This window comes from Arachis hypogaea, chromosome 3 (assembly GCF_003086295.3).
Source record: "Arachis hypogaea cultivar Tifrunner chromosome 3, arahy.Tifrunner.gnm2.J5K5, whole genome shotgun sequence".
In the NCBI taxonomy this organism is placed as follows: Eukaryota; Viridiplantae; Streptophyta; class Magnoliopsida; order Fabales; family Fabaceae; genus Arachis; species Arachis hypogaea.
In genome coordinates, this window is record NC_092038.1 from 7,232,188 (window position 1) to 7,257,627 (window position 25,440).

General features: G+C 34.5%; 4 protein-coding genes across 5 annotated transcripts; 3 read left to right on the forward strand and 1 right to left on the reverse strand.

The window, feature by feature from the left end:
• The first annotated feature begins 286 nt into the window (after positions 1–286).
• LOC112789207 (protein ELC-like) lies at positions 287–2,192 on the forward strand. The gene has a single exon (XM_025831003.3). It carries the CDS (start codon positions 538–540, stop codon positions 1,801–1,803), a length of 1,266 nt encoding a protein of 421 aa, XP_025686788.1. The 5' UTR covers positions 287–537; the 3' UTR covers positions 1,804–2,192.
• A 1,764-nt stretch (positions 2,193–3,956) lies between these two features.
• On the forward strand, positions 3,957–7,056 carry LOC112772233 (lysine-specific demethylase JMJ13-like). The gene is made up of 7 exons (XM_072226560.1): positions 3,957–5,002; positions 5,140–5,296; positions 5,390–5,582; positions 5,667–5,720; positions 5,806–5,885; positions 5,989–6,266; positions 6,560–7,056. The coding sequence occupies exons 1-7, from the start codon at positions 4,807–4,809 to the stop codon at positions 6,982–6,984; spliced, it is 1,383 nt and encodes a 460-aa protein (XP_072082661.1). The 5' UTR covers positions 3,957–4,806; the 3' UTR covers positions 6,985–7,056.
• A 1,102-nt stretch (positions 7,057–8,158) lies between these two features.
• On the forward strand, positions 8,159–11,967 carry LOC112789209 (uncharacterized). The gene is made up of 2 exons (XM_025831004.3): positions 8,159–11,410; positions 11,514–11,967. Exon 1 carries the CDS (start codon positions 8,484–8,486, stop codon positions 11,187–11,189), a length of 2,706 nt encoding a protein of 901 aa, XP_025686789.1. The 5' UTR covers positions 8,159–8,483; the 3' UTR covers positions 11,190–11,410; positions 11,514–11,967.
• A 218-nt stretch (positions 11,968–12,185) lies between these two features.
• Positions 12,186–15,334, reverse strand: LOC112789210 (uncharacterized). 2 transcript variants are annotated; one of them, XM_025831005.3, is made up of 7 exons: positions 14,885–15,334; positions 14,703–14,761; positions 13,858–13,917; positions 13,713–13,782; positions 13,249–13,318; positions 12,736–12,762; positions 12,186–12,582 (listed from the first exon to the last, which is right to left on the reverse strand). In XM_025831005.3, the coding sequence occupies exons 1-7, from the start codon at positions 15,089–15,091 to the stop codon at positions 12,533–12,535; spliced, it is 543 nt and encodes a 180-aa protein (XP_025686790.1). In that variant the 5' UTR covers positions 15,092–15,334; the 3' UTR covers positions 12,186–12,532. The 2 variants fall into 2 exon arrangements, with proteins under 2 accessions (XP_025686790.1, XP_025686791.1); XM_025831006.3 differs by lacking the exon at positions 13,249–13,318.
• Positions 15,335–25,440: the final 10,106 nt, after the last annotated feature.

Below are 25,440 nucleotides of genomic sequence, written 5' to 3' on the forward strand. Positions count from 1 at the left end.
ATTTTTTGAAAATTATTTCAATAAGCACAAAGTCTATTTTAATTTAGAGAAATACAAATAATATTAAAAATTGTATAAATAGAGCAACTGTTTTTGATACTACATTCATTCGAATTAGAGTCAATTATAAAATGAGTTTTAATGTCTAATAGAATTAGATATAAACCTAATCAATTAATTTAGTTTTATTTTTTTTTCTGTTTAGTCACAAAAAAAATCTATTTTAATTTCTAATTAAGGAAAAATAGCATTTAACCCTAAAAGAAAGGTTAGAACAAACAAAATAAAAATTGATTTCAGTTGAAATTGAGAATTGTATTGAATTGGTGATGAATCTCACACATTAACGCGTAAAACCAAAACGTTAAGCAACACAAACAGAAACTTCCTCTAACTAAGCAAAGCAATTTCCTTTCATTCTCAATTACCCAAAACACGTTCTGCCCACTCTTCTTCAATTTTCCTCACTCCAAATTCAACTCACAAAATCCCCAAACCCTACTTTCACCACCACCACCACTCACCGCCGCAGCCACCATGGTCCCACCGGCGGTGCAATCGCCGAACCCACAACTAACCCAGCAGTTCCTAAGCTCTGTCCTCTCGCAGCGTGGCCCCGCCGCCCTGCCTTACTCCGAAGACACAAAGTGGCTGATCCGGCAGCACCTCGTCGCCGTCACCACCACGTACCCCTCCCTTGAGCCTAAAACCGCCACCTTCACACACAACGATGGCCGCTCCGTCAATCTCCTCCAAGCCGACGGCACAATCCCGATGTCGTTTCAGGGCGTCACTTACAACATCCCCGTTCTCATCTGGCTCATGGAATCTTACCCTCGCCACGCGCCCTGCGTCTACGTTAACCCCACGCGCGACATGATCATCAAGCGCCCCCACCCTCACGTTAATCCCTCTGGCCTCGTCTCCGTCCCTTATTTGCAGAATTGGGTTTACCCTAGCTCCAATCTCGTCGATCTCGTTCGCGATTTGGGTGTTATCTTTGGCCGCGATCCTCCTCTTTATTCCCAGCGTAGGAACCCTCAACCTCCGCCACCTCAAAACCTGAATCCCAATTCAAATTTCGGATCTTTATCGAGTAATTCGGGGAATTCCCAATCTGGTTATGTCCAGCATCATCAGCATCACCAGCACCCTGCTCCTGCTTCTCCTGCGAGGAATAATTATCCTCCATCACCTTATGGAAGCTTTGGTGGTGGTTCTTCTAGGGTTCAGAATTTGCCCCACACTGAGGATCCAACTGAGGTTTTTAAGAGGAATGCGGTTAATAAGATTGTGGAGATGGTTCATGGTGATGTTACTGCTTTGAGGAAGACCAGGGAGGCTGAGATGGAGGGTTTGTTTAGCTTGCAGGGTGTGTTGAAGCAGAGGGAGGAGGTTCTCAATAAGGGTTTGAAGGAGATGCAGGAGGAGATGGAGGGTTTGGAGCAGCAGTTGCAGATGGTTTTGATGAACACTGATGTTCTTGAAGGGTGGTTGAGGGATAACCAAGGGATGAGGTTGGGTAGTTTGGAGAATGCCGAGGATGCTTTTGATTGTGTGGATGTGTTATCTAAGCAGATGCTAGATTGCACTGCTTCGGATTTGGCTATTGAGGACACACTTTATGCATTGGATAAGGCTGTTCAGGTTGGTTCCGTGCCTTTCGATCAGTACTTGAGGAGCGTGAGGGCGCTGTCGAGAGAGCAGTTCTTTCACCGGGCGACAGCCGCAAAAGTTAGAGCTGCTCAGTTGCAGGCTCAGGTTGCTAATATGGCTGTTAGGACACACCATTATGGCAGTTGATAGTTTTGGTTGGTTGTGCACAAGATGGTTCTTTTCGGATGGCGAAATCCTTCTCCATTGTGTGTTGTGCACTTGTGCTGGATACAGATTCCTATTTGTTGAAGTCAGTGATTGTAGCCTTTAGCATAAATTGGTAAGCCTTAGCCTTCAACAGCTTTCGGATTATTATTGAGCACAAAACTTGTTTGGGGAATGAGGCTGTATCGATGATCATTATACAGGCTTAATGATATGATTTCCTTCGAAGACTTGGTTTAAGAGGTTTGTTACCTCAACTGTGTCATTGTTTAGAGCTAGAAATATACATGCTTAGTTTACTTCTTATTTATTTGTCTCACTTTTGTATTTTGGAATGGGTATATTATGATTCATATAATTTTTTGCCTTCATACACAGATATTAGGAATTGTGTTCTTATATATAAAGAAAAAAAGAAAGAAACGTGTTGAATAGAGGACCCATAATCATAATTCAATAGCACTTTTCCATGGTTTTTCAGAATTTTGCATAAGCCATCAGAACTAACAAGTGCCTCCATATAGTTAGTTAATTATCCTCACATCACTATATCCACTTGTGAAGTACTCTTTAAAGAAAAAGGTTATACTACGTTAAGCTCAATAGCACTATTCGACACCAAACGCTTCTGACACATGTATAAAAACACAATTGTTATTAATTAATTGTATATTTACATTATTTTTTAATTAATAAAACAAAGAGATTATGTGTTGATTATTAAAAAAATACTGGTGTCGAAATGATGTTTATTACAAGGGTCTATGTTTTGGGGGATTTGTTGAAGTTTATGAAGTTTTGGCAGGGAATAGGAGAAAATTTCATGTGTGGCTGGTTAGCAATTGGCAATTGCTTTTCAAAAGTAGCATATTAAACTATATTTTATTAGAGCTGGGAGACTTTGTTTAATCTAGCAATTTTGCATATGATGAAAGAAAAATAAGTTTGCATATTAAAATAGCATATAATAAGTCTAGTAATTTTGGATATAATGAAAGAAAAATAATCTTTCGCAAAAGGAATTGCATAGCCTCTTCTAGAGCTCTATGTCCAAAATTGTCCTTGGTGGCATCTGTGAGTTCTGTTTGGACTTCCCCCTCCCAAATTCAGTTAAGATTAAATGTGATGCTAGTTCTAAGATGGTGATGACATTGCGGGGTTTGGTTGTGTTATCAAAAAGTCTGATGGTTTGTGGCAAAGGGGCTGCTGTGGAACACGATCTTTGCGATCTGGAGAGGGCTCCTCCTTGCCTGGGAGGCAGGTTACTGGGAAGTTACCTGCGAAACAAACTGCCTAGAAGCTTTCTTCTTGATCCGAGACAGTCAAGCTCGGTTTTGCAGCTCTGATAATGAGCCGGTGTCCAAAATTCAGGATGTTCTGAAGTGGAATTGGAAGGCTGATGTTGCTCTGATTCAGACCGAGGGGCTGATGGTTTAGCAAAGCTTGCAACCCTGGATAGATTTCCTCATGTTGAGCTTATTGAGCCCTGGCAAGACCTCAGTGCTATGATGCAAAGGGGCCTAGCTGTTGTTCCTTAGTTCTGCTGTTCTTGTTTTTCTTTTCCGTCCTTGGACATGAAAAAGAAAAAAGAAACAAAAGTATTTGTTTTGAAAACGTTTAGAACCAGTCGAATGAAAATAATTAGTTTCCTAATTTGAGCAATGTTGTTTTTTGTTAGTTATTTTGAATATAAAGGAAACGATTTATATATTCAAATAAGTTTTACCATTTCGTCTTTTTCTATATCTTTTCTGTAACTTGTCTTCTTTTATCCATTCATTATTACATTTGAATGAATTCTCCCTTTTCTTTTGCTGAAAATACATGAGTAATTACTAAAACAAAAGAAAAAGGTGAGGAGAATGAATATACTGTAAGGGTTTATTGCAGCACCGAATAAAAAATAAACTTGAATGGTAATGTAAGGAGAAAATAAATACTTATACAACAATGTTTATGGGATGTTATAGAATTGTAAGATGTTAACCACTTATTTATGTGATATACTGAAAATTGTATGTTTTTAAATTTTAATTACTGTTTGGTGTCGACTGGATCATGTAGGAGAGTGTTTGGAGTATTTTTCTAAAATTTTGATTATTGCTCTATCATTTTTCAAAAAAAAAAAAAAAACAAAAGAACAGACACTAAAAAAATAAATAAGTAATTGGGATGTATATTTTTTAAAAAAATCAAATATAGATATTTATTAAAATAAATATCACAGTATAGTAACATATGAATTATAAAACAATCATTTATTTTTTCTCTTCTTTTCTATTTTAAATAAAAAGATATTTATTAAAATAAACATTGCAGTATAATGACATATGAATTATAAAGTAATCAATGATACTTCTTTTTGTGTTCTTTTTTTTGTTAGTAGATACAGATGGAAATATAAAAATATCGAGTTCACTGTTGACCACTTTTAATTGTGAGTACTGAGTACAAATTCAACAAAGAAAAAAAACTTTAGGGATCAAGAATGAGTGCAATTTTTCAATAAATAATCTTGTATACATGTGTATGATAATGCAATTTTCTAAAAAAAAACTAATAATTTAATAAGCTAATCTCTAAAAGAGTTCTTTTATTAACAAATGAATCACTAAATTATCTTTATTAATATTAAATAAATAATTAAAGATAATTGATAAAAATTCCATCATTAATTATTTAACTAATAAAGATAGCAATATAGTAGTTGAATCCATAGGTAACTGAGTTAACTAACTCATATGAAATTGACACGTGTCTTTTGGCAGGTTACTCAACAAATCAGTGGCAGTTTTGGGCCAAAAGAACAGTTAATATTCTGATATTAACCTATTTCATTACAAATTTCCTTCTTAACAAACCAAGAGAGAACAAAACTGAAGTAACAGTTAATAAGGAAAATTAACAACACTAAAGAGCACTTTCACTTGGGCTCATACATTATTCTTTCTGTAACTGGATAAAGCATCATATAGAAGAAGATTGATGGGTTTTTGTAGATTTGGAAGAACCAAAACAAAAATTGCCAGACACAGACAGTGTGAAGAGAGTATATTTGTTTTGAATGATTTGGAATGGATCTCTAAAATTCCAGAATGTCCAGTGTATCATCCATCAGAGAAGGAATTCAAGAACCCTCTGATATATATACAAAAGATTGCTCCCGAGGCTTCAAAATTTGGTATATATATATGAATCATCATAACACATTATCATGTGCATGGTGACTTAGGACAAGTAGTTTCTGCATTTCTAGGCCCCTTCTTTTTCCTAATTCATCAAATCTTTTTGTTTTCTTATTACATACTTATGCTGCAGGAATATGCAAAATTGTTTCTCCTGTAATTGCTTCTATTCCTGCTGATGTTGTCTTAACGAAAGAGAATAAGAACTTCAGGTTTGAAACAAATGTGCAGCCTCTTCGGCTTTCTAAATGGAATGAGAAAAATATAATGAACTTTTCAATGAGTGGAAGGTAAGAGAACATTCCCATCATTCTTTAAAACTTTTATGGTTCCCAAAAGTTTGCAAATATTTTATTTATTACTTCTTATTTTATATATGTCAGAAAATACACATATCATGAATTTGAGGCTCTAGCAAATCAGGCTTTTATCGGTTCGGCCGATATGGAAAAAGAATTCTGGCATGAGATGGTGAACGGAGAGAAGGGAACCGTTGAGTACGGAGTCAATGTTGAGGGCAGTGCCTTTTCATGCCATCCTAATGACAAGCTTGGAAGAAGCAAATGGAATTTGAAGGTTGGATTTTCATTTTTTGCTGAATCTATATTACAATTTGTTTCTGCATGTGTTTATTTTTCTAACTTGCTGAATTGATATCAGAATTTTTCAAGACTGCCGCAATCTACATTGAGATTAGTTGGCAAAGAAATTCCAGTAAGAAAAGGTTTTTCCAAAGATTTTTTTTAAGTTGAAGTTAGAACCTCTCTTTCTACTAATTTCTATGTGAATTTGCTTCTAGGGAATAACTGATCCTATGCTTTATATTGGGATGCTGTTCAGCATGTTTGCCTGGCATGTAGAAGATCATTACTTGTATAGGTATTTTTTCATGATTCAGTTTGCTACTCCGTTAATTATCTTCAACACCATTATTGCTAAACTAATTTTCTTTCATGTTATTTCTGTTTCACTTTATTTGCAGCATAAATTATCACCATTCAGGTGCTAACAAAACTTGGTATGGAGTGCCTGCTCATGCAGCCTCTCAGTTTGAAAATGTTGTATTGCATCGTGTGTATAACCATGAAATCATGTTGAAACATGGCGAAGACGAGGCTTTCCAGCTTCTTGCGAATAAAACTACAATGTTCCCTCCAAATATATTGCTACAACATGGTGTCGCTGTTTACAAGGCTGTGCAGAAGCCAGGGGAGTTTGTCATCTCCTTTCCTAGAGCATATCATGCTGGATTTAGTCATGGTAATGTATCTATTTAGATCCATGCCATTTTTTTCTCTGTGCACTTCGTGTTGTATTTTGTAAGTATCTTAAGACAGAAAGTATGAGATATTGCCACAGTGACAAGATAGAAAAGTTGTGTCTCTATTCTTATTCCATTGTCCCTAGTTTTTGAGTGGATAGAAGATTGCACAAATTTTTTTCTAAGAATGTAATCTTTTGTGTACTTTTTATCTTGAGATAGTTATCAAATGGAGCATTATGCAAATATATGAGTTCTGAAGGTAGAGTAATTTGATCCTTTGTTTATGCAGGTTTTAACTGTGGAGAAGCAGTGAACTTTGCTATTGGAGACTGGATTCCAATGGGGGCTATAGCTAGCACTCGTTATGCATATCTCAAAATGCTTCCTATAATTCCATTTGAGGAACTTCTTTGTAAAGAGGCAATACAGTTTTATAAGTCCTCAAAAGTAAGAGGTTCAATGAGCAAACATATTGATTTCCAATCTTATCTTGCAACTGTTGCGTCTTTCGTGCAGCTTATGCAATTTTATGAGAAGGCCCTTTCGCGACTTAAAGCTTCCAGAGAATGTTCAATTTCTTCGAATACTGTAGGTACCTTGATTTGTAGCAACTGCCATAGAGATTGTTATGTAGCTTACTTGATGTGCAAGCACTGCTATTCTCTTCCCATTTGTCTTTACCATGGTAAGAGTATTCTTATATCTTTGTTTTGAGAAATCTTACCATGAAAATTTGAATCACACTCTTTATTTTGTTGTTTTAGACATTACATTGCAGAGGTGTTCATGTGGGGACAATTTTCTAAAAGGGACAATTTTCTAGAATTTGAGGATGCTGCGAAGAGTTTTGAACAAGAAGAATGTGTAAAGTTAAAACTTAAAGGGAAGGTGAATTTTGAAGTAGACATGTTATCCCCTAGAAATGATTATGATTGCATCCAAGATTCCCATGTAAGAATATACAAATTAAATCATGAGAATGACTATAGTTTTGATGGTTAGGAATGCTTTTTTTGGCATTGTCTAAGTAATGTTTTCTTTTGAAACATGAATACAGAACAATCCTTGGCATGAAGAAAAAGGTAGCATCAAAGCAGTTACTTCCATGGGGTTAGTTTCTGAACAGAAAACAAGAGAAATGACCAGCTTAAAGATCAAGGTAGAAAAGATGAAGAAGAATAAAACCAAGCATGGTAGAAAAAGATGCTCTCCAGCGGTGAATGGATACCAGAAAACAAGCACACCAAAAATTGAGAGAAAAGCAAAGGATAAAAAATGATGAGCTTGCTCATGCATGAACTTGGTCACTATTATACAAGTCCATGTATTTGTAACTATTATTATTCATTCATGATGTGCATATTAGTTTAGAGCTTAGAATTTGGTTTGTTGTAATTAGTTTACTTTTGCTATTGGTTTAAGCAGTAGGATTATTAAGGAATGTACATTGACTTTTATTAGCCTCAATACTTTGCAATTTGCATACTTCCCTTAAGTAAGCTAATTTTTTTTTTTTCTTTTAAGTGAATGTTGATTACATGAAACAAATCTCTCTGCTAATAACAAAACACCAGAATAATATTTCTAAGTAACTAACACACACAAAAAAGTAGGATTTTTTTTATTTAAATTAAATAAATATAATATTTATCAAATAAATAAACGTGGAAGAAATTATCGAAATACATTTTCAGTCACATCTCCAGTACAGAAAGTCAGTCTCCAAAATGACTACATCTTGCGTGCACTAATCCCATGTTATGTAGGCACATAAGCATATCTCGGAATGCATCCGAGATATGGTATCGAATCAGAAAACGCGTTTTCTTCTTCCTTATCTCAAATGCACTGTCCCGAATTACAAAATGTGCATATCTCTAATGCGTGTATACGAGATATGATTCACAGACACTTAAGATGTGACTGAAAATGTATTTTGGTAATTTCTTTCACGTTTATTTATTTTGGTAAATATTATATTTATTTAATTTAAATAAAAAAAATCTAAAAAGTTTGATTAAGTTTTAAATAAAATTTAGATTTATAGTAAATTAGTATTACGTACGGATCTGGGTAGGGTTTTGTGGGCACAGTCCAAGACCAAAAGAATATGGAAGACGTGAAGAAGAACGTTAGCAGCGGGGTTCGTTCGAGTGTTGCAGCATTCTGATGAGAGAGTGAGAGAGAGAAAGTAGCTGTCTTTAAACACCGCAATGAATATCACGCTTCCACGGAGGGTTCTCCTCAACAACCACTCTTTCCTGCGAACATTCTCATCGTCCCCATTATCCAAACTCGAAGACCAAAACGACACTCGTTTTGTCTCACTCCTCTCCGACATCGTCCGAGGAAACCAGAGCTGGAAACTTGCCTTCAACGACCCTTCTATTTCCTCCACATTGAGGCCCCACCATGTTGAACAGCTCTTGATCCGAACCCTCGACGATTCCAAGTTAGCTTTGAGGTTCTTCAACTTCCTCGGTTTGCACAAGAGCTTCAACCATTCCACAACATCCTTTGCCATCTTGGTTCATGCTCTTGTTCATCAGAAGCTCTTCTGGCCCGCCAATTCGCTCTTGCACACTCTTCTCTTACGTGGGTCGGAACCAAAATTCGTTTTTTCATGCTTCTTGGATTCTCATCGCAAATGTAAGTTTTTGTCAAATTTGGGTTTTGATTTGTTGGTTCAGAGTTACTTGCAAAATAGAAGGGTTTTAGATGCTGTTGTGGTTGCAAAGCTCATGCTTGAAAACAAGTTGTTGCCTGAAGTTAGAACACTGAGTGCGCTTTTGAATGGTTTATTGAGAATTAGAAGGTTTATAATGGTTTTGGAATTGTTTGATGAGTCGGTGAATGTGGGTGTTCGACCGGATTCTTATACTTGTTCGGCTGTCATTCGGAGCTTGTGTGAATTGAAGGATTTTTCCAAGGCTAAGGAGAAGGTTTGGTGGATGGAAGTGAATAAGTTTGATCTGAGTATCGTAACTTATAATGTCTTAATTCATGGGCTATGCAAGGGTGATCGCGTTTTGGAAGCTGTTGAGGTTAAAAGATCATTGAGTGAAAAGGGTCTGAAAGCAGATTTGGTTACATACTGCACCCTAGTTCTTGGTTTTTGTAGGGTGCAACAATTTGAGGCTGGATTGCATCTTTTTAATGAAATGATTGAATTCGGCTTTGTTCCGAGTGAAGCTGTTGTATCAGGGCTAGTGGATGGGTTAAGAAAGCAAGGAAAAATTGATGATGCTTATAATTTGGTTGTTCAGGTAAGCAGATTTGGTTTTCTGCCAAATTTGTTTGTTTGTAATGCATTAATCAACGCTTTGTGCAAACGAGGAGATTTGGATAAATCAGAGTTGCTTTATAATAATATGTGTTTGGTGAACTTGCATCCCAACGATATTACTTATTCTATTCTGATTGATTCCTTTTGCAGAAGGGGGAGGTTGGATGTCGCGATATCTTATTTTGATAGAATGATAGAGGCTGGCATAGCAGAAACTGTATATGCATACAACTCTATGATAAATGGCCAATGCATGTTTGGACATTTGAGTGCTGCCGAGTCTTTGTTCGCTCGGATGATCAATAATGGTTTGGAGCCTACTGCGACAACCTTTACGCCGTTGATTAGTAGATATTGCAAAGATCTACAACTACGAAAAGCATTCCAACTGTATGATATGATGATTGAAAAAGGAATTGCCCCAAATGTGTATACCTTCACTGCGCTTATTTCTGGGGTTTGCAGTGCAAATAATATGGCTGAAGCATCCAAACTTTTTGTTGAAATGGTGGAAAAGAAAATCACCCCAAATGAGGTAACATATAATGTTATGATTGAAGGGTATTGTAGGAGTGGTAAAATTGACAAGGCCTTTGAATTACTTGATGAGATGCTTCAGAAAGGCCTTGTTCCGGACACATATACCTACAGACCTCTTATCAGTGGCCTTTGTTCTGCTGGCAGGGTTTCAGATGCTAAAAATTTTGTTGATGTTCTACACAAACAGGACCGTAAATTAAACGAGATGTGCTATAGTGCACTTCTACATGGTTATTGCCAAGAAGGAAGATTGGTGGAGGCATTGAGCACTGCTTCTGATATGATTCAAAGAGGAATCAATGTAGATTTGGTTTGCCATGCTGTTCTCATCGACGGTTCACTGAAGCAACTAGATAGGAAAACACTATTTGGTCTCTTAAAACAGATGCAGGATCATGGATTGAAACCTGATAATGTAATATATACAAGTATGATCGATGCATTCAGCAAAGAAGGATCTTTTGAGAAGGCTTTCCAGTGTTGGGATTTGATGCTTACGGAGGAATGCTTTCCCAATGTTGTAACATATACTGCTTTGATGAATGGTCTATGCAAGGCGGGTGAAATGGACAGAGCAGGTCTTCTCTTTAAAAAAATGATGGCTGCAAATGTCCCTCCAAATTCAATCACATATGGCTGTTTTCTTGATCGTCTTACCAGCGAAGGGCATATGGAGGAAGCTATGGGTCTCCACCATGCAATGCTTAAAGGGCTTTTGGCGAACACTGTAACATACAACATCCTTATTCGTGGCTTCTGCAAGTTAGGTAGATTTAACGAAGCCAGCAAGGTGCTTTCTGAAATGACCGAAAATGGCATTTTCCCCGACTGTATTACCTATTCAACTTTAATTTATGAGTACTGCAGAAGTGGCAACGTAGGAGAAGCAGTTACATTGTGGGATACCATGCTAAACAAAGGTCTTGAGCCGGACTTGGTTGCATATAACTTGTTACTATATGGTTGTTGTGTTAATGGAGAGCTCAACAAAGCATTTGAGTTGCGCGATGACTTGCTGAGGAGAGGGGTGAAGCCAAGGCAAAATTTTCGAGTACTGCACAGGGGGCAATGTAGCAGCAGGAGCAGCGGTTAAACTGGCATACAATTCTAGACAAACTAGAATCTGATTTGGTAACAAGTAACTTCTGCAAACGCGGTTTTTGTGTAACTAGAGAGTTCAACATGGCAATGGAGTTACCCAATTGAAGATTGCTATGCCATATCAAAATAGATAGCATTGCTCTCTTGGGGTTGAATTATCCGAAAAAGTTTCTGCATTGCGATATGGCGTCATATTCAAATGGGAAGGACCTGGTAAAATTCTTGTTAGCTTTGGTTTCAACTTGCTTAATATTATGTATCACTTACATTTAGCTCTTTCATCTCTTACATATACCATTTACAATTTTTGGTGCAGACTAAACGCGCCAAACATGAATACTGAGGAAGCTACCTATCAATACAAAAAGGGAGACAAAACATTGTGTCTTCCTTTGGTTCCACACACATGCACTAACTGCTTGTTTATACTCCCTGTCAATAAGTGCCGTTTATGACTGGTTCATGATGGATTCTTTTTTGAATTGCTTATACGAATACTTTCCCCTTGTACATGCACAAACCTCAAGATAATTTTGCAGACTTGTGGAAGCTTATAGCAAGAATTCTGTATATTATAATTCTTCCTCAATGTATTCCAGAGGCCTTTGCTTCAAATTTTAGGGCCAATGTTTCTGACTTAGTTTATTTGTTTTCCATCCCCTGTAACTGTTAGTTGTATCTATGAAGAAAAAAGGAGAATGCATGGCATGTTTCCAAGTTATGCTGATTATTAGTGAATTATAATATATGTACTGCATTTTTTTGTTTGATATTAATTGATCTTATATTATGCAGTAAGATTAATGATTTAATTTCTATGTGCTATCTTTGTAAAGATGGTTTACTCTTCACGATCATCTAAAAACACATTTGATTAGATGCTTAGAAAGCATTTACTACTATCATTGTATTAACTATTAAATGAAACTTTAAAATGAAATAAATTTCTAAACATGTTCTGTAATTTTATATCATAACAATAAACACGTACTAATTTAATTTTGTATTAATGATGGTGAAATAGAATAAAATGGAAACCGTCCACACACTTCCCAATGTCTTATTCTTCCACCTGGCATATATCCCACTTATCAAAACATTTCACATAAACTTAATTGCAGCATTCTGTATTTTCAGTACAGATGATTCCTATTTTCAAATTAAAGTTTTCATCATCATCATTAGTATCAACTAAATGACTAATAGCAAATTCTTTGTGGGCATGCAAATCTAAGAAGGGATGTTATCTTGTAATCTCCAAGAAGTTTGATCAGTTATCCTTCATGAAAAGTTGAGAACTCAGGTAAAGCCTAATCATCTTGATTGGAGAGAAAACTATAGCAGTTTCAGTCCACCTGTTACATCATCTACCACTTCAACAGGTCCTGCATATTAATATATATCAAAATCAGATTAAATCAAACTATACTTTGAGCTGTTTATATAATTTGGGGGGCAAGGGGATGAGAAACTGCTACTGGGGCATGACAAGAGAGGGGGATAAAAAAAAAAGAATGATAATTAGAGGAGACCATTACCAAGAATTGCCATCACAGTTCTTGAATCTGGAAGAAGAAAAATGGGAACAGTAAATTAACGCAGATATCATAAAAAGTAGAAAATGGAACAAATGAATAAAGAAAATCCAGATAAATTTAGCTATGCATTCTAATATTGAGCATGAAGATAGAGTTACAGATAGTCCAAGGGATTGGATTGAACATCTCTTCTGCTAGAATGTACGCATGATCGTGCAATTTCAAGCATGAATTAAACTCCAAGATAATAGGTAAGTGAAAAAGGGGGCAATAAGAAAACTATTTCATTTTAAACTGATTGCAGGAAACTATCTCTACTTTCAATTCTAGCAATGGATTGCCCCATACAAATATACCGGACATCAAATGCAGGACAACATTTTTTATTTCATATGACGCTGCTATGAAGTAGTAAATTTAACACAACACAGTGGTGAAATTTCCAAATTCTAACTATGTTGTGGATACTAGATATCAATTAGCTACAAACTAAAGGAAGTTCCCACTACTCACTTGGTGCAATCTGTGTTCTCCCAGCATCAATTGTGATATGGGTGGGTAACTTCAGTGATTTAGCCCTTTCCTGACACATTAAGCAATTTTACTAGAGCAAACCAACTTCTGAGAGAAGAAATATGCATTAAAGCATTCATGGCAGAAGGGAAAGAAAACAAAGGTAATATTGGTGCTTGAGGACAAAGTGAATCAAATTTATGGAGATGCAAAATTGAAGAATAAGAAGGCAAATGAGGGAAATGACTAATTGATTTGAAACAAAGATTATATATATATATATATATATAGTGGTAAAGAATGGTTTAAACAACTTAACAATTTAACATATTTTACCCTTACAATTCTTTTCTGTTAAAGTATAAGAACTGTTATATACAGGCAAGTATTCAATGTCAAGATCTTAAACAGCTTAAACGATAACATAACTAGTGCAGTGTTAAATTGCAGTGAGCAATACTTACTTGCAAAGCTAGCATATCTTCTTCACTTTCAATTTTCACAACCACCTTAGGCTGTGCACACATCTCCCACCTGCACATTGACAACATCAGACTGAAGTTAGCAATTCATGATGACCTACAAATGCTGCCAAGGTTGCTATAGTACCTATTCAAAGCCTTTGGTGCTCGATGAAGGACCTTTTTATATAGGCCTAAAGTTGCATGACTGCACCAAATGAAAAGGTAAAAAAGGATAGTTAGGTTTGAACCATTAATCAATTAAAAAATGTTCACGAAAATGAAACAATATAATCAAAAATATTTTCTTGTTTGAGGAGATGGGGAGGGATGAACAACAAATAAGTAATAAACAAAGTAGAAGCAATACATTAGTTCATCGTGATCTTTATACTAGTGTCCTTCTACAAAATACAACAGCTTGTCATGTCAGAAGCTCAGAATATTAATCAATTTGAACGTTACTAAAGCTTCAAATTTGCAAACAAAGCAAGTAATATCATCAACTTCAAGCATTTTCCAAAGTTCAAATTGAAGGTTCACTTAGTAACATCTGTCCTCGAATGAAATATTCTATAAAAGGCAGAGCTAGCTATCCACTGTCATTTTCAGAAGACATATACAAACAATCTAACAGTGGCATAGAGCCATAGAATAAGACGCCAATACTTGATGAGCATAATTACACATTCTAAATAGTAAAACTCAAAATTCAGTTACAAATATTACACATTCAATTTTATGAAGATTTAGAATCATTCTATCCTGGTCTCACCCAAAAAAAAAAATCTTTCATTAGTCTTTACATTTACATATCATGCTTTTCATGAACAAGCACATAAAATAAAAAATAAATAGAAGCAAAACATATACAAGACACACTAAGCAGCTGATAATAAGTCAGTAACCACATTGGTAATTTGAATAACCAAAAGTAATGTAAATAATATAATAATAAACCACATATGAATTCAAAATAACACCAAGCATTACCTGCATTGAGCAGCAATCTTCCCTTTGCCCATTTTAAGATCGTTCCGTACCACCAATACCTGCATATATATATAAAAGAGGACAAATCAACAAAAGAAAGCAAAAAGGAGCAATTTTTAAGCTACCCATTATGATTCACCAAGTGGGTCAGTGGAGAAAAAAATGGGGAATTTGACGAATACCATTTTGAAATCATCGAGAATGTTAGCGAGCTGTTCAATCTCAAGGGACTCTTTGGGTTTAGATTTCGTGTTGCTGTTCCGGTTGGTGTTGTCAATGGAAAGTTTAGGTGAGAAGAGGAAGCGAGGTGGGTATTTGGAACCAATGAAGTAACCCAAAGCAAGGTATCCAGCACCAACAATAATGGCACTCAACCATGTTAGTTCCATTTTTTCAAGCACACCTCAGATTGAAGAACCTTTTGATTTGATGGAACTGTTACTGAGAAATGCTTTGAAAAGATTAAAGGGAACAAAAGAGTGTAGGTTCAGAGAATCAAGATTAAAGGAATCAGTGAATTAGACGTTAAACTATCCTACGGTTATGGTTTATGGCGTTTATAGGGTTTTCGGAGTTAAAAGAAGTACAGCTCTGTCAATGAAGAACCATAATTATGAATTTTGTTTTATATCGATTAAATATATGTGTAATACTTTCTTATAGGAAGTTTTGGTGTTTTTCTTTGATATGACTATTTTTTTCTAAATTGATATTAATTGAAACGGATCATCCAATTTATGTAAAAAGGAAAAATAAACTACACATTAAAAGGTTTAATTTATACTTTTATTTTTTTATTTTTTGAAAGCGAAAATCGAAGAAATCTGATTTTAATATAATTTTTTATTTTTAAAATACTTAAATCGAACAACTTGATTAGTAATTTTTTAAAAAAAAATTAGACAATGTAAATTGAAAAGAAAATGGAAATCAATGCTTCCGATTTTCACAAAGTCATAGTAGTAATTAGTAAACATACATGTTAAAAAAAGTTGACAATATAAAGTGTAATTTTTAATTTTTGATTGTTCTCTTTTTTATATTTATTTTTAGTCTTATTTATAAAATTAATGATAGTAGATCACATTTTACTCTTTTAATTATTTAAAAAAATTGAAAAGATTCATTTTATAGATACTCAAATGAGCATATTAAAAATAATAAGTGTACTCACTCATTCTCACTTATGTTATGACTTTTTTTTTAAATTTATTTAGATTAATTAAAATTTTTTTAATAAAAATATAGATATTTAAACTAACAATTTTTTAGGTAAATATAAAAAAATTATACCATTTAAATTATAGCTCATTAATATTTAGAGCGATTAACTTGCGTTGTAATAGTCTTGTTAGAGTATAGCTAACAATTGAAGGAAAATTAAGATCTTGTGGTTTCAAGGAATGGTTTATTGTGGATCCGGATGGATTATCAGGGGGTTTGGCAATGGCATGGAGGGATGGTTGCACTGTTCAGATTTTGTAGCATGGTAGATTCTTCATTGCGGCATCAGTTCTGACAGCTGGATCTAATGATCCCTATGGTGTTCTAGGTGTTTATCTCAGTTCAAATGATCAACATAGAATGACTCAGTTTGCTTAATTAACTTCAGTCACACAACAGTTTGATGGTAAGATTGTGTTAATGGGTGATTTTAATGCCATTTCTAGTCAATTGGAGAAAGCAGGTGGGGGTGTTAAATCTCCTTCTTCCATCGAAACCTTTATCAGTTTTATTGATGATAATTCTCTGATTGATATTGGTATGGTCGGAAGACCATTCACTTGGTCGAATAGACGGAAGGGTGATGAGTTGATACAGGAAAGACTGGACCGATTCCTGGTAGGAGTTGATTGGCAGCAACTCTATCCCAATGCAACGGTTCTTAGACTGTCAGAATCAAGCTCGGATCACTCCCCTCTTCTCTTAGACTCTAACCCGAGAACTGAGAGATCTAAACGCCGATTCAAATTCCAAGAAAGATGGTGTTCCAATGATGAAATAAGGCAGATTGTTAGAGAGGTTTGGCACGAACAGATTGATGGTTCAGCCATGTATATCCTAGCTCAAAAACTAAAGCGTTGTCGACATAAGATTGTCAGATGGCAGCAAGAATACAGATCTAATTCGAAAGTGGAGATTGATTTACTACAGTCTGAATTAGAGGAACTTCGTTTAGCAGGAATTCATGGAGGCGACATCATTTCAGAAATAGAGGACAAACTTGAAAAAGCATTGCAAAATGAGGAATCTTATTGGAAAGACAAGTCTAGAGTCAAATGGCTCAAATCTGGCGATCAGAATACAACTTTCTTCCATCAGAAATTTAGAAATCGAACCCGAAGGAATAGAATTTGGCAACTAACTGGCAGTGACAGTGAAGTGGCTACTTCAAATGCTGGTATTGCTTCTGTGGCTGAATCTTATTTCAAGGACATCTTTTCATCCAGTTGTCATGAGAACCCTGAACCTCTGTTTACTGATTTTGAACCTAAGGTTACAGCTCACATGAACCGTAGGTTTCAAAGACCAGTGACTATGGAGGAAGTGAAACGTGCGACATTTAGCATTCATCCTCAAAGTGCTCCAGGAGATGATGATATGACAGCAAAATTTTTTCAAAGCTTCTGGAACATACTTAGTGGTGATGTGTTTCGAGCAGTTAAGAGCTTCTTTTCAGGGGGCAGAATTTTGAAGGGTTTTAATCACACTCAGATCTGTCTTATTCCCAAGATTTCTGATGCTAAAGATATGACTCAGGTAAGACCAATAAGCCTATCTTCAGTCTTTTACAAGATTATCTCCAAAGTATTTGTACATAGACTTCAGGGTATGATGAATAGACTAATTAGCCATACGCAGAGTGCTTTTATTAAAGGCAGATTAATCTCTGATAATATCCTAATTGCTCACGAGTGTATGCATTACTTGAAGAACAAAAAAAGGGGACTCGAAAATGAAATGGCGCTAAAATTAGATATGAGTAAGGCATATGATAGGGTGGAATGGCACTTTCTTTGGTTTATATTGGAGAAGTTTGGTTTTGACTCCCGGTGGATCATGTGGATTCGAGAATTAGTGACAACTGTTTCTTATTCTGTTATTGTGGAAAGACAACCTTATGGTTTCTTCAAACCAAATAGAGGTATTCAACAAGGAGATCCTCTATCTCCCTATCTTTTTCTTTTCTGTGCAGAAGGTCTCTCCTTCTTGCTACACAAGGCAGAACAAAACAGACTAATTCAGGGTCTTCAGATACATAGACGATGTCCCAAGGTCAATCACCTCCTCTTTGCTGATGATTCCATCTTATTCTGTAAGGCTAATCCTAAAGCATGTTCAAATATCCTGCATTTATTGAATTCTTATGAAAGCAACAGTGGCCAGAGGGTAAATTTTAATAAATCTGCTGTATTCTTTAGCCACAACACTCCATCCACTACTTGTACACTACTGGCTAACTCTATGAATATTAATCATATTGGGGGCTCAGGATAAATACCTTGGTTTGCCTTCTACAGTCTCTAAATCGAAAAAGGCTTCTTTTAGTATGATCAAAGAAAAGGTTCGGAAAAGAATCCAAGGGTGGAAGCGCAATCTTCTATCGTCAGGTGGTAGACACGTATTCCTTAAGGCAGTGGGAGAAGCTATTCCTATTTATACATTGTCTTGCTTCAAGTTGCCTGATGGTTTAATCTCAGAAATTCACTCTCTACTTTCTCAGTTCTGGTGGGAACAAAAAGGTTCTGAAAGGCGGATGGCTTGGATTAGCTGGGACACTATGACTCGCCCACGAAAAGAAGGAGGCCTTGGATTTAAAGATCTCAGAATCCAAAATCTGGCACTTTTAGGCAAACAGTTTTGGCGACTTGTAACACAGCCTACTTCCTTATTATCCAAAATCCTAAGAGGTAAATACTTTAGCAATGGTAATGCTATAACGGCAGAAATTGGAGTCTTACCTTCTTGGGATGGAGGAGTATACTGGAAGGCCGAAAGATTGTTGAAAAAGGTCTTAATTGGGCGGTGGGTACTGGAGAGAATATCCGAACCTTTGAGGATCCTTGGCTGCCTCCTCCGTATCCTTTAATGATTTCTGACATGCCAAATAGACAAGCTATTGCTGAGTTGGTTCCAAGAGTTAAAGATCTAATTACTGAAGATAGGAATTGGAATCAGAATCTTATTCAAGAATTATTTCCCCAAGACGTTGCAAACAAGATTTTGTCAGTTAAAATTCAGCAGAGTAGGGACAAATTGCAATGGGATTTGAACAAATCCAAACAATATGATACAGCTTCAGGTTACAGAATTGGCTATTTATTTTACCATTCGCCTCTGGAGCTTTGTCCTAATTATATGCAACAGAAAAAGCCGTGGATTGATCTATGGAAGTTGAGCTTGCCTCACAAAATTAAGCTATTTATCTGGAAAGCTCTCTATGGCCGGCTCCCGGTGCTTGCTCAGATTCATCACCGCATCCCATCTATATCACCAATATGCCCCTGCTGTCATGAAGCCACCGAAACAGTCACTCATTGTGTCTTCCCCCTCAGAGTCCTAACGACTTTTGGACATGATGGATTGCATCAACAGAGATGCTTAACCTGTTGAAGAATGATGACCGTAATCCTCAATTGCTTGCCATCATTTGCTGGAACTGCTGGAAAGCTCGCAACCAGTTGATTTTTGAAGGTTCTACTTCAATGCCGTCTACCATTCTAGCAAGCTCTGTCAAGTTACTCCGTGAAATCCAAAGAACTCCCAGTTTAGGTCGTCATCTCCATGAGGCAAGCTCTTAGTTGCATTCAATTTGATTTATCATTCTTTCTTCTTTAAGATTTTTTTTCGTTTTTCGACCTTGCACCGTTGGATGAATACCTTCAGTGTAGTGTTTTTGGGAAATCCCCACCTTTCATTATGCTGTCCTGCTTTTGGACATCTTTGTATTTCATTTTTCAATAATTAATGAAATATAACCTACTATCTTTGAAAAAAAAAAGAGTATAACTAACAAAAATTGTTTACACATGTTCAAGATTCTAAACTAGATGCTCTTTTCTTTCTTTGAATAGAATTTCTCTGTTTTTTTTTTGTAAAATTACATGTTTTTTCTTCAAAAAAGATAAATACAAAAAATTACATAATTTATTCTTTCTTTTTTTGTTTATTTTTTATTTTTTTAGAAAATAAAATAAAAAATTTGAATGTGTAATAAAAAAATTATAAAAAAAAGAAAAATTGTTGTTTAAAAAAATATAAAAATAGAAAAATAATACCAACATTTTTCAACTGTAATATAAAATTTTTTTAACTTTGATATTAAAAATGTTTAATTGTGACATAAAAAATTTTTAATCGAAATCTTTTCAAGATTTTGGGTTTGACTTTGACATTGAAATTAAAATTTTTTTAATTGTGATCAAATTTCTTAACCAAAATTTTCTTAAGGTTCAAGACTAGAAGAAAAAGATAAAAAAAAATTTAATTTTACAAAAATTTTATAATTTTAACATTAAAATTTTTTAATTATAACATAAGAATTTTTAAATTTAAAGAAGAAGAAAAAAATTTTCACATGTTCCAGAGTTGAAGAAGAAAAAAAAAGGTTATGGCACATTAAAATTTTTTAATGATTAATAAGAATTTTTTAATTGAAATTTTTTCAAGATTTTGGACTTGAAGAAAAAGAATAAGACATATGTCAGCTGAATATAAAAAAAAATCATGAATTTAAGATAAAATGGTTAGTAGCCTGACGATGGAAGTAGGTAATGGTAGAAAAATCCGATTTTGGGAGGATAACTGGGTTTAGGGTGGTGCTCTGAAAGTGAGTTTTTCAAGATTCTTCTCTATTTCAAGCCAACAAGGATGTTGCATTGGGGATTGCGGGTTTTGAAATGGATTAGAGTGGATATGAAATTTTCGATGGAGAAGGGAGTTGTTTCAATGGGAGCTGGAACTTCTCCGTCAGTTCCATGAGAGGTTAAGGCCAATGAAACTATCATTCGGGCGCAAAGACAATGTGGTGTGGAAGTTTGACAATAAAGATGTTTTTTCTACGAATTCCTTTATGCAGGCCATATAATCGGAGACGTTGTCGGATGACATCACGAGCTATAGCTTCACAAGTCCACTTTGGAAAGGTTTCGTACCTCCGAGGATTGAGTTTTTTGGATAGTTTATGCTAGTTGGTAGAGTTAACACCAAGGAAAGGTTGACTAAACTAGGAGTTAACATTCAAAGTGATAGCATTTGTGTGATGTGTACTAAGGAAATCGAATCTGTTGAGCATTTATTTCTTCGATGTGAGGTAACATGGCATGTGTGGTGCAATTGGGTGCGGTTGTTTCGTAGAGAGTGGGTAATTTCTGGAACCATTAAAGAACTGTTTGAGAGTTGGAGTGGCATGCACAATAAACAACAAGGGCAGAAGATGTGGATGACAGCATTTTTTGCACTGATTTGGAACATCTAGTTAGAACGTAATGTACAAATCTTCAATAATAAAAGAGCAAGCATCGGGGTAATTCAAACAAGGACGGTGTTGAGCCATACAGAATGGCGTGGTTGTGATCCAGTGGGTAGCTGATGGCAATACTAGAGTTGCCAGGAGATTGATTTATTTTGGCTGTTGTTCTGTATGTTTCTTTTTGTTTCTGTGTCTGCTCCACTTTATTGTGTTAAGCTTCCTTTATTTAAAAAAAAGAAGAAGAAGAAGGTGGTATGAACTTGAAGAAGAAGAAGATGACGTAAGACATGTATGTAAAATTTAGTTATATATGATTTTGTTTTAATTGAAATAAAAGTAACATGTGAGTCTTAGATATATTATTTTAATTTTGTTGAACTTAATTAATTAAAAGACTTGAATGTATAATTTTTCTGAGTATTTTAGGTATAAAAATTTAAAAAGGTTTAAAGTTTTAATTTTAAATATGTTGTTTTACTCATTCAAATTAGTAAAACCATTAATCATTTTTTTTTGTTAGATGTTTTAATTGTAAAAAAAATTATTATTTAAGGTCGTTATTTGAATTCTAGACTTGTTTTTTTATTTCTTACATATCTCTAAATTTGACATTTATTTAAATAGATGAATAAACAAATTATTTAAATAATTTAATTTGGTTAAATTCTAGACTTCTTAATTAAGAAATCAAGTGATGAACTACCAGTTTATAAAGTAATTTCATTGTTCTTTTTGGGCACTGAAATAATTTATTGTTATGTTCTTGCTACCTATAAAAAATTGAACGGGCCCATAAACACCAAAATCAAGACTTAGATGGGTCTAATGTCCCATCCCATTGGAAGAATTGGACACCATTACAAAAAGCCGAAGCGATACAGGGCTGGGAATTAAGGATTTTGAAACATAAAATATTGCCTATCTTGCCAAACAAGTGTGAAGGGCAATGAAAAATGTAAATTTAATTTGGGAGCAAATATTAAAATCGCTATATTTTTGGGATGACAATTTTTAGACAGCAACATATAAAAGAGACTCCTCATGGGTTTAGAGAAGTAATTTTATGGAATGGAAGGAACTATTAAGGAAAAGAGTCCCCGGAGATCAATAAAGAGATTCTTAGCAACAAAGAGGACTACTTATATTAGCCATACAAAAAAGATGAAAACTATACAATCAAAATAGAATATTATATTGCCAAAGAAAATAGGCAGGATAATAAACATAAAAATCTTTCAACAAGTGAAGACAGGAAGGAGTTATGAAAGAAAATATGGAAAATGAAAGTTCCACCAAAAATCAAAATGTTTTCTGTGGAAACCATGCCATGATATTTTACTAGTAAACTTTAATTTGCACAAAAAAATGGTGTATATATATAAAATTATATATTTTTTAATTCTCAATGTGTATTCTAAATTTCTAGGGATCTAGCCTCTAGGCTTTTTCTAGAGCTCCCATTTCCATTTATTTTTTCATGCATTTTCTCGCCCTCGCATCTCAAAAAGATTATCTCGAATTTACAATCGTCTCAAAATAATAAAAAAGAAAGTTATTCAGTGAAGCAATTCTCAACGGATAAAATTTTCGTACTCGATGTAATCGTAGTACGTGGGAGCAAATGAAAGATTAGAGTATTAAAAATAGCATAATTTCAGCTACCCAAAATGCAATTAAAAAAAAAAAGAAATAAAATAATAATCAGTGCGACATCCCAGCAAAATCTACATGATACGAAATTATCTTATTATTATTATTATGTAATTATATACGATGTAATATATGGTACCCTTCCGATATTTCCTTAAATAATTGATATCAACAGTACCCACTAGCCAGACACAAGCACGTGTTATCTCCCATCAACACAAACAACCCATTTCCTTATAACTAGGTTACACAAATAGACAAGTATTATTTCAGGAACAACTCACTTCACTTTACTAAATAGTACTTTGCAATTTGTATATCTTCCTATAGTTTAGTTTACACTAAATAACGACGCATTATGATAAATTACATAAGTACAATCCAACATATAGTTGTTCATGTATAAAAACTGATTTAAATAAATACAATTTAATATTAGATAATTCCAAAAATTTATTAATTATTATGACAAAAAATATTATTATAAAAAACTATTTTTGTTAAAATTTAATTATGATAATTTTATTTGTTGGTATTATATTTATTTCTAGAATTAAAATAATATGAGTAACATTATTTGGAATGATTCATTCCAAGTTACAGTGTATCTCATTAATAGAATGGCTACAATTATTTTACATAATATATCATCTTTTGAACAAATGCTTAAGCATAAACCTGATTATCAATTCTTAAACATATTTGAGTGTGTTTGTTATCCTCTTTTGAGACTTTATAACATGCATAAATTTAATTACAAATCTGATATGTGCTTATTCTTGGGATATGATAATAATCATACAAGCTATAAATATCTAGCACAAAATGGTAAACTTTATATTTCTAGTAATGTGGTTTTTGATGAGTTGAAATTCCCATATGCTTCTCATTTCTCTACTAATCAGTGTTCTCAAGTTGCTGCACCAACAAATCAGATTATCATTGGATCAGCACCAATTCTATCTAAGCCTCCAACATCTCATAATACAAACCCAACAAACCCACCTCCATCTAAGACTATGCAAACTGAGATGGATGCTGTCTCTAAATGCAACACTTTTGATCTTACTATTCCTCCATCTAGTGCTACTATCATTGGTAGTAAATGAGTGTTTGCCTTGAAAAAGAATCCTCAAAGCCAAGTCATTTGATACAAAACTAGACTTGTTGCAAAAGATTTTCATCAAAGAGAGGGATTGGACTTTGAACAAACCTTTAGTCTAGTCATAAAGTCTCAAACTATTCAAATTGTAATCTCAATTGCCTTAAGTAGAAGTTGGCATTTGAGACAATTTAATTTTGATAATGCATTTTTCAATGGAGAATTACATGAAACAGTGTATATGACACAGCCACAAGGTTTTAATGATACTAATCCTCCTCTTGTGTGTAGATTAAAGAAAGCAATTTATGGTCTCAAACAAGCCCTAAGAACATAGTTCTTAACCCTATATGCTACTTTAAACAGATTTGGTTTTACAAGCACAAAATCATATCCTTCACTTTTCGTGAGAACATCTACTTTTGTTACCCTATATACATCTTGTACTGACTCACGATTAATTGCCTTTTTAGATGCTGACTGGGGAGCGGATACAGATGATCGAAAATCTATTACAGGATTTTGTATATACTTAGGAACCAATCTGATTGCTCGGAAGAGCAATAAACAACATGCTGTTAGTAGATCAAGTACAGAAGCAGAGTTTCGAGCACTAGCAGCAGCTCAATCTGAATTGATTAGGACACAAAATCTCCTCCATGAATTACATTATACTCTCACTACACCTCCAACCATATATTGTGATAATCAAAGTGCGTGCTTGCTTGCAGCTAATCCTACTTTGTACAGCAAGTCCAAGCACTTTGAATTGGACCTTCACTTTGTTTGAGATCAAGTAACTCAAAGGAAGTTGTATGTCAGCAACATTCCTTCACAAGATCAAATAGCTGATATTTTTACTAAACTAATCTATCTCACTCTCTTTACAAAATTTTGCAGCAAACTCAGAGTGAGCTCAAATCTCACTCTCAGTTTGAGGGAGGCTATTAAAGATCAAGAAAAAGATCAAACAATAAGAGTTGAATTAGAGTTACATTCTATTTCTGTACTGTTAGAGTTAGTGAATACTAAAATACTAAATTTCAATACAATTCTGTTTTCTCTCATCCGTTCTCTCTTCTACTTTATACTCATTCCTGTTCTTTATTGATTCAATTCAATATTTCCTTCATTGCATAATACAAATCTTAACACATCTAAATGTGTTTAAAATCACATATCCTCCATAATTTAAAAGAAGAAATATGAGTTGAAAATAAAACATACATTCTATATCATGAATCTTTGTCAATCAAAACGTATAAAGTAAGAAGAGTAAGAAAATAAGATCTATAAAAAATGAGCAAGAGGAAAAAAAATCAGTGAAAAAAATAAAAAAAAATCTAATCAAAATGTTGAGAAGAAAGAGAACCTATAAAAAAATTTAAAAAGATAAAATCAATGAAAATAGGACAAAAAAAGAATGGAGGAAAAGAGTAAGACTGAGATTAAAAAAAAATTGGGAGAAAAGAACTCCAACAATAAAAAAACAACGGAGAAAAGAAGAAACATTT

Bases quoted from the DNA above. Each gene is read 5' to 3' on its own strand.
- LOC112789207 (XM_025831003.3), top strand. From the start codon at position 538: ATGGTCCCACCGGCGGTGCAATCGCCGAACCCACAACTAACCCAGCAG.
- LOC112772233 (XM_072226560.1), top strand. From the start codon at position 4,807: ATGGGTTTTTGTAGATTTGGAAGAACCAAAACAAAAATTGCCAGACAC. The intron at 5,297-5,389 runs GTAAGAGAACAT...TATATATGTCAG, and splicing joins AACTTTTCAATGAGTGGAAG to AAAATACACATATCATGAAT. The intron at 5,886-5,988 runs GTATTTTTTCAT...CTTTATTTGCAG, and splicing joins GAAGATCATTACTTGTATAG to CATAAATTATCACCATTCAG.
- LOC112789209 (XM_025831004.3), top strand. From the start codon at position 8,484: ATGAATATCACGCTTCCACGGAGGGTTCTCCTCAACAACCACTCTTTC.
- LOC112789210 (XM_025831005.3), bottom strand. From the start codon at position 15,091: ATGGAACTAACATGGTTGAGTGCCATTATTGTTGGTGCTGGATACCTT. The intron at 13,319-13,712 runs GTAAGTATTGCT...TTAATGTGTCAG, and splicing joins AAGATATGCTAGCTTTGCAA to GAAAGGGCTAAATCACTGAA. The intron at 12,583-12,735 runs GTAATGGTCTCC...ATTAATATGCAG, and splicing joins AACTGTGATGGCAATTCTTG to GACCTGTTGAAGTGGTAGAT.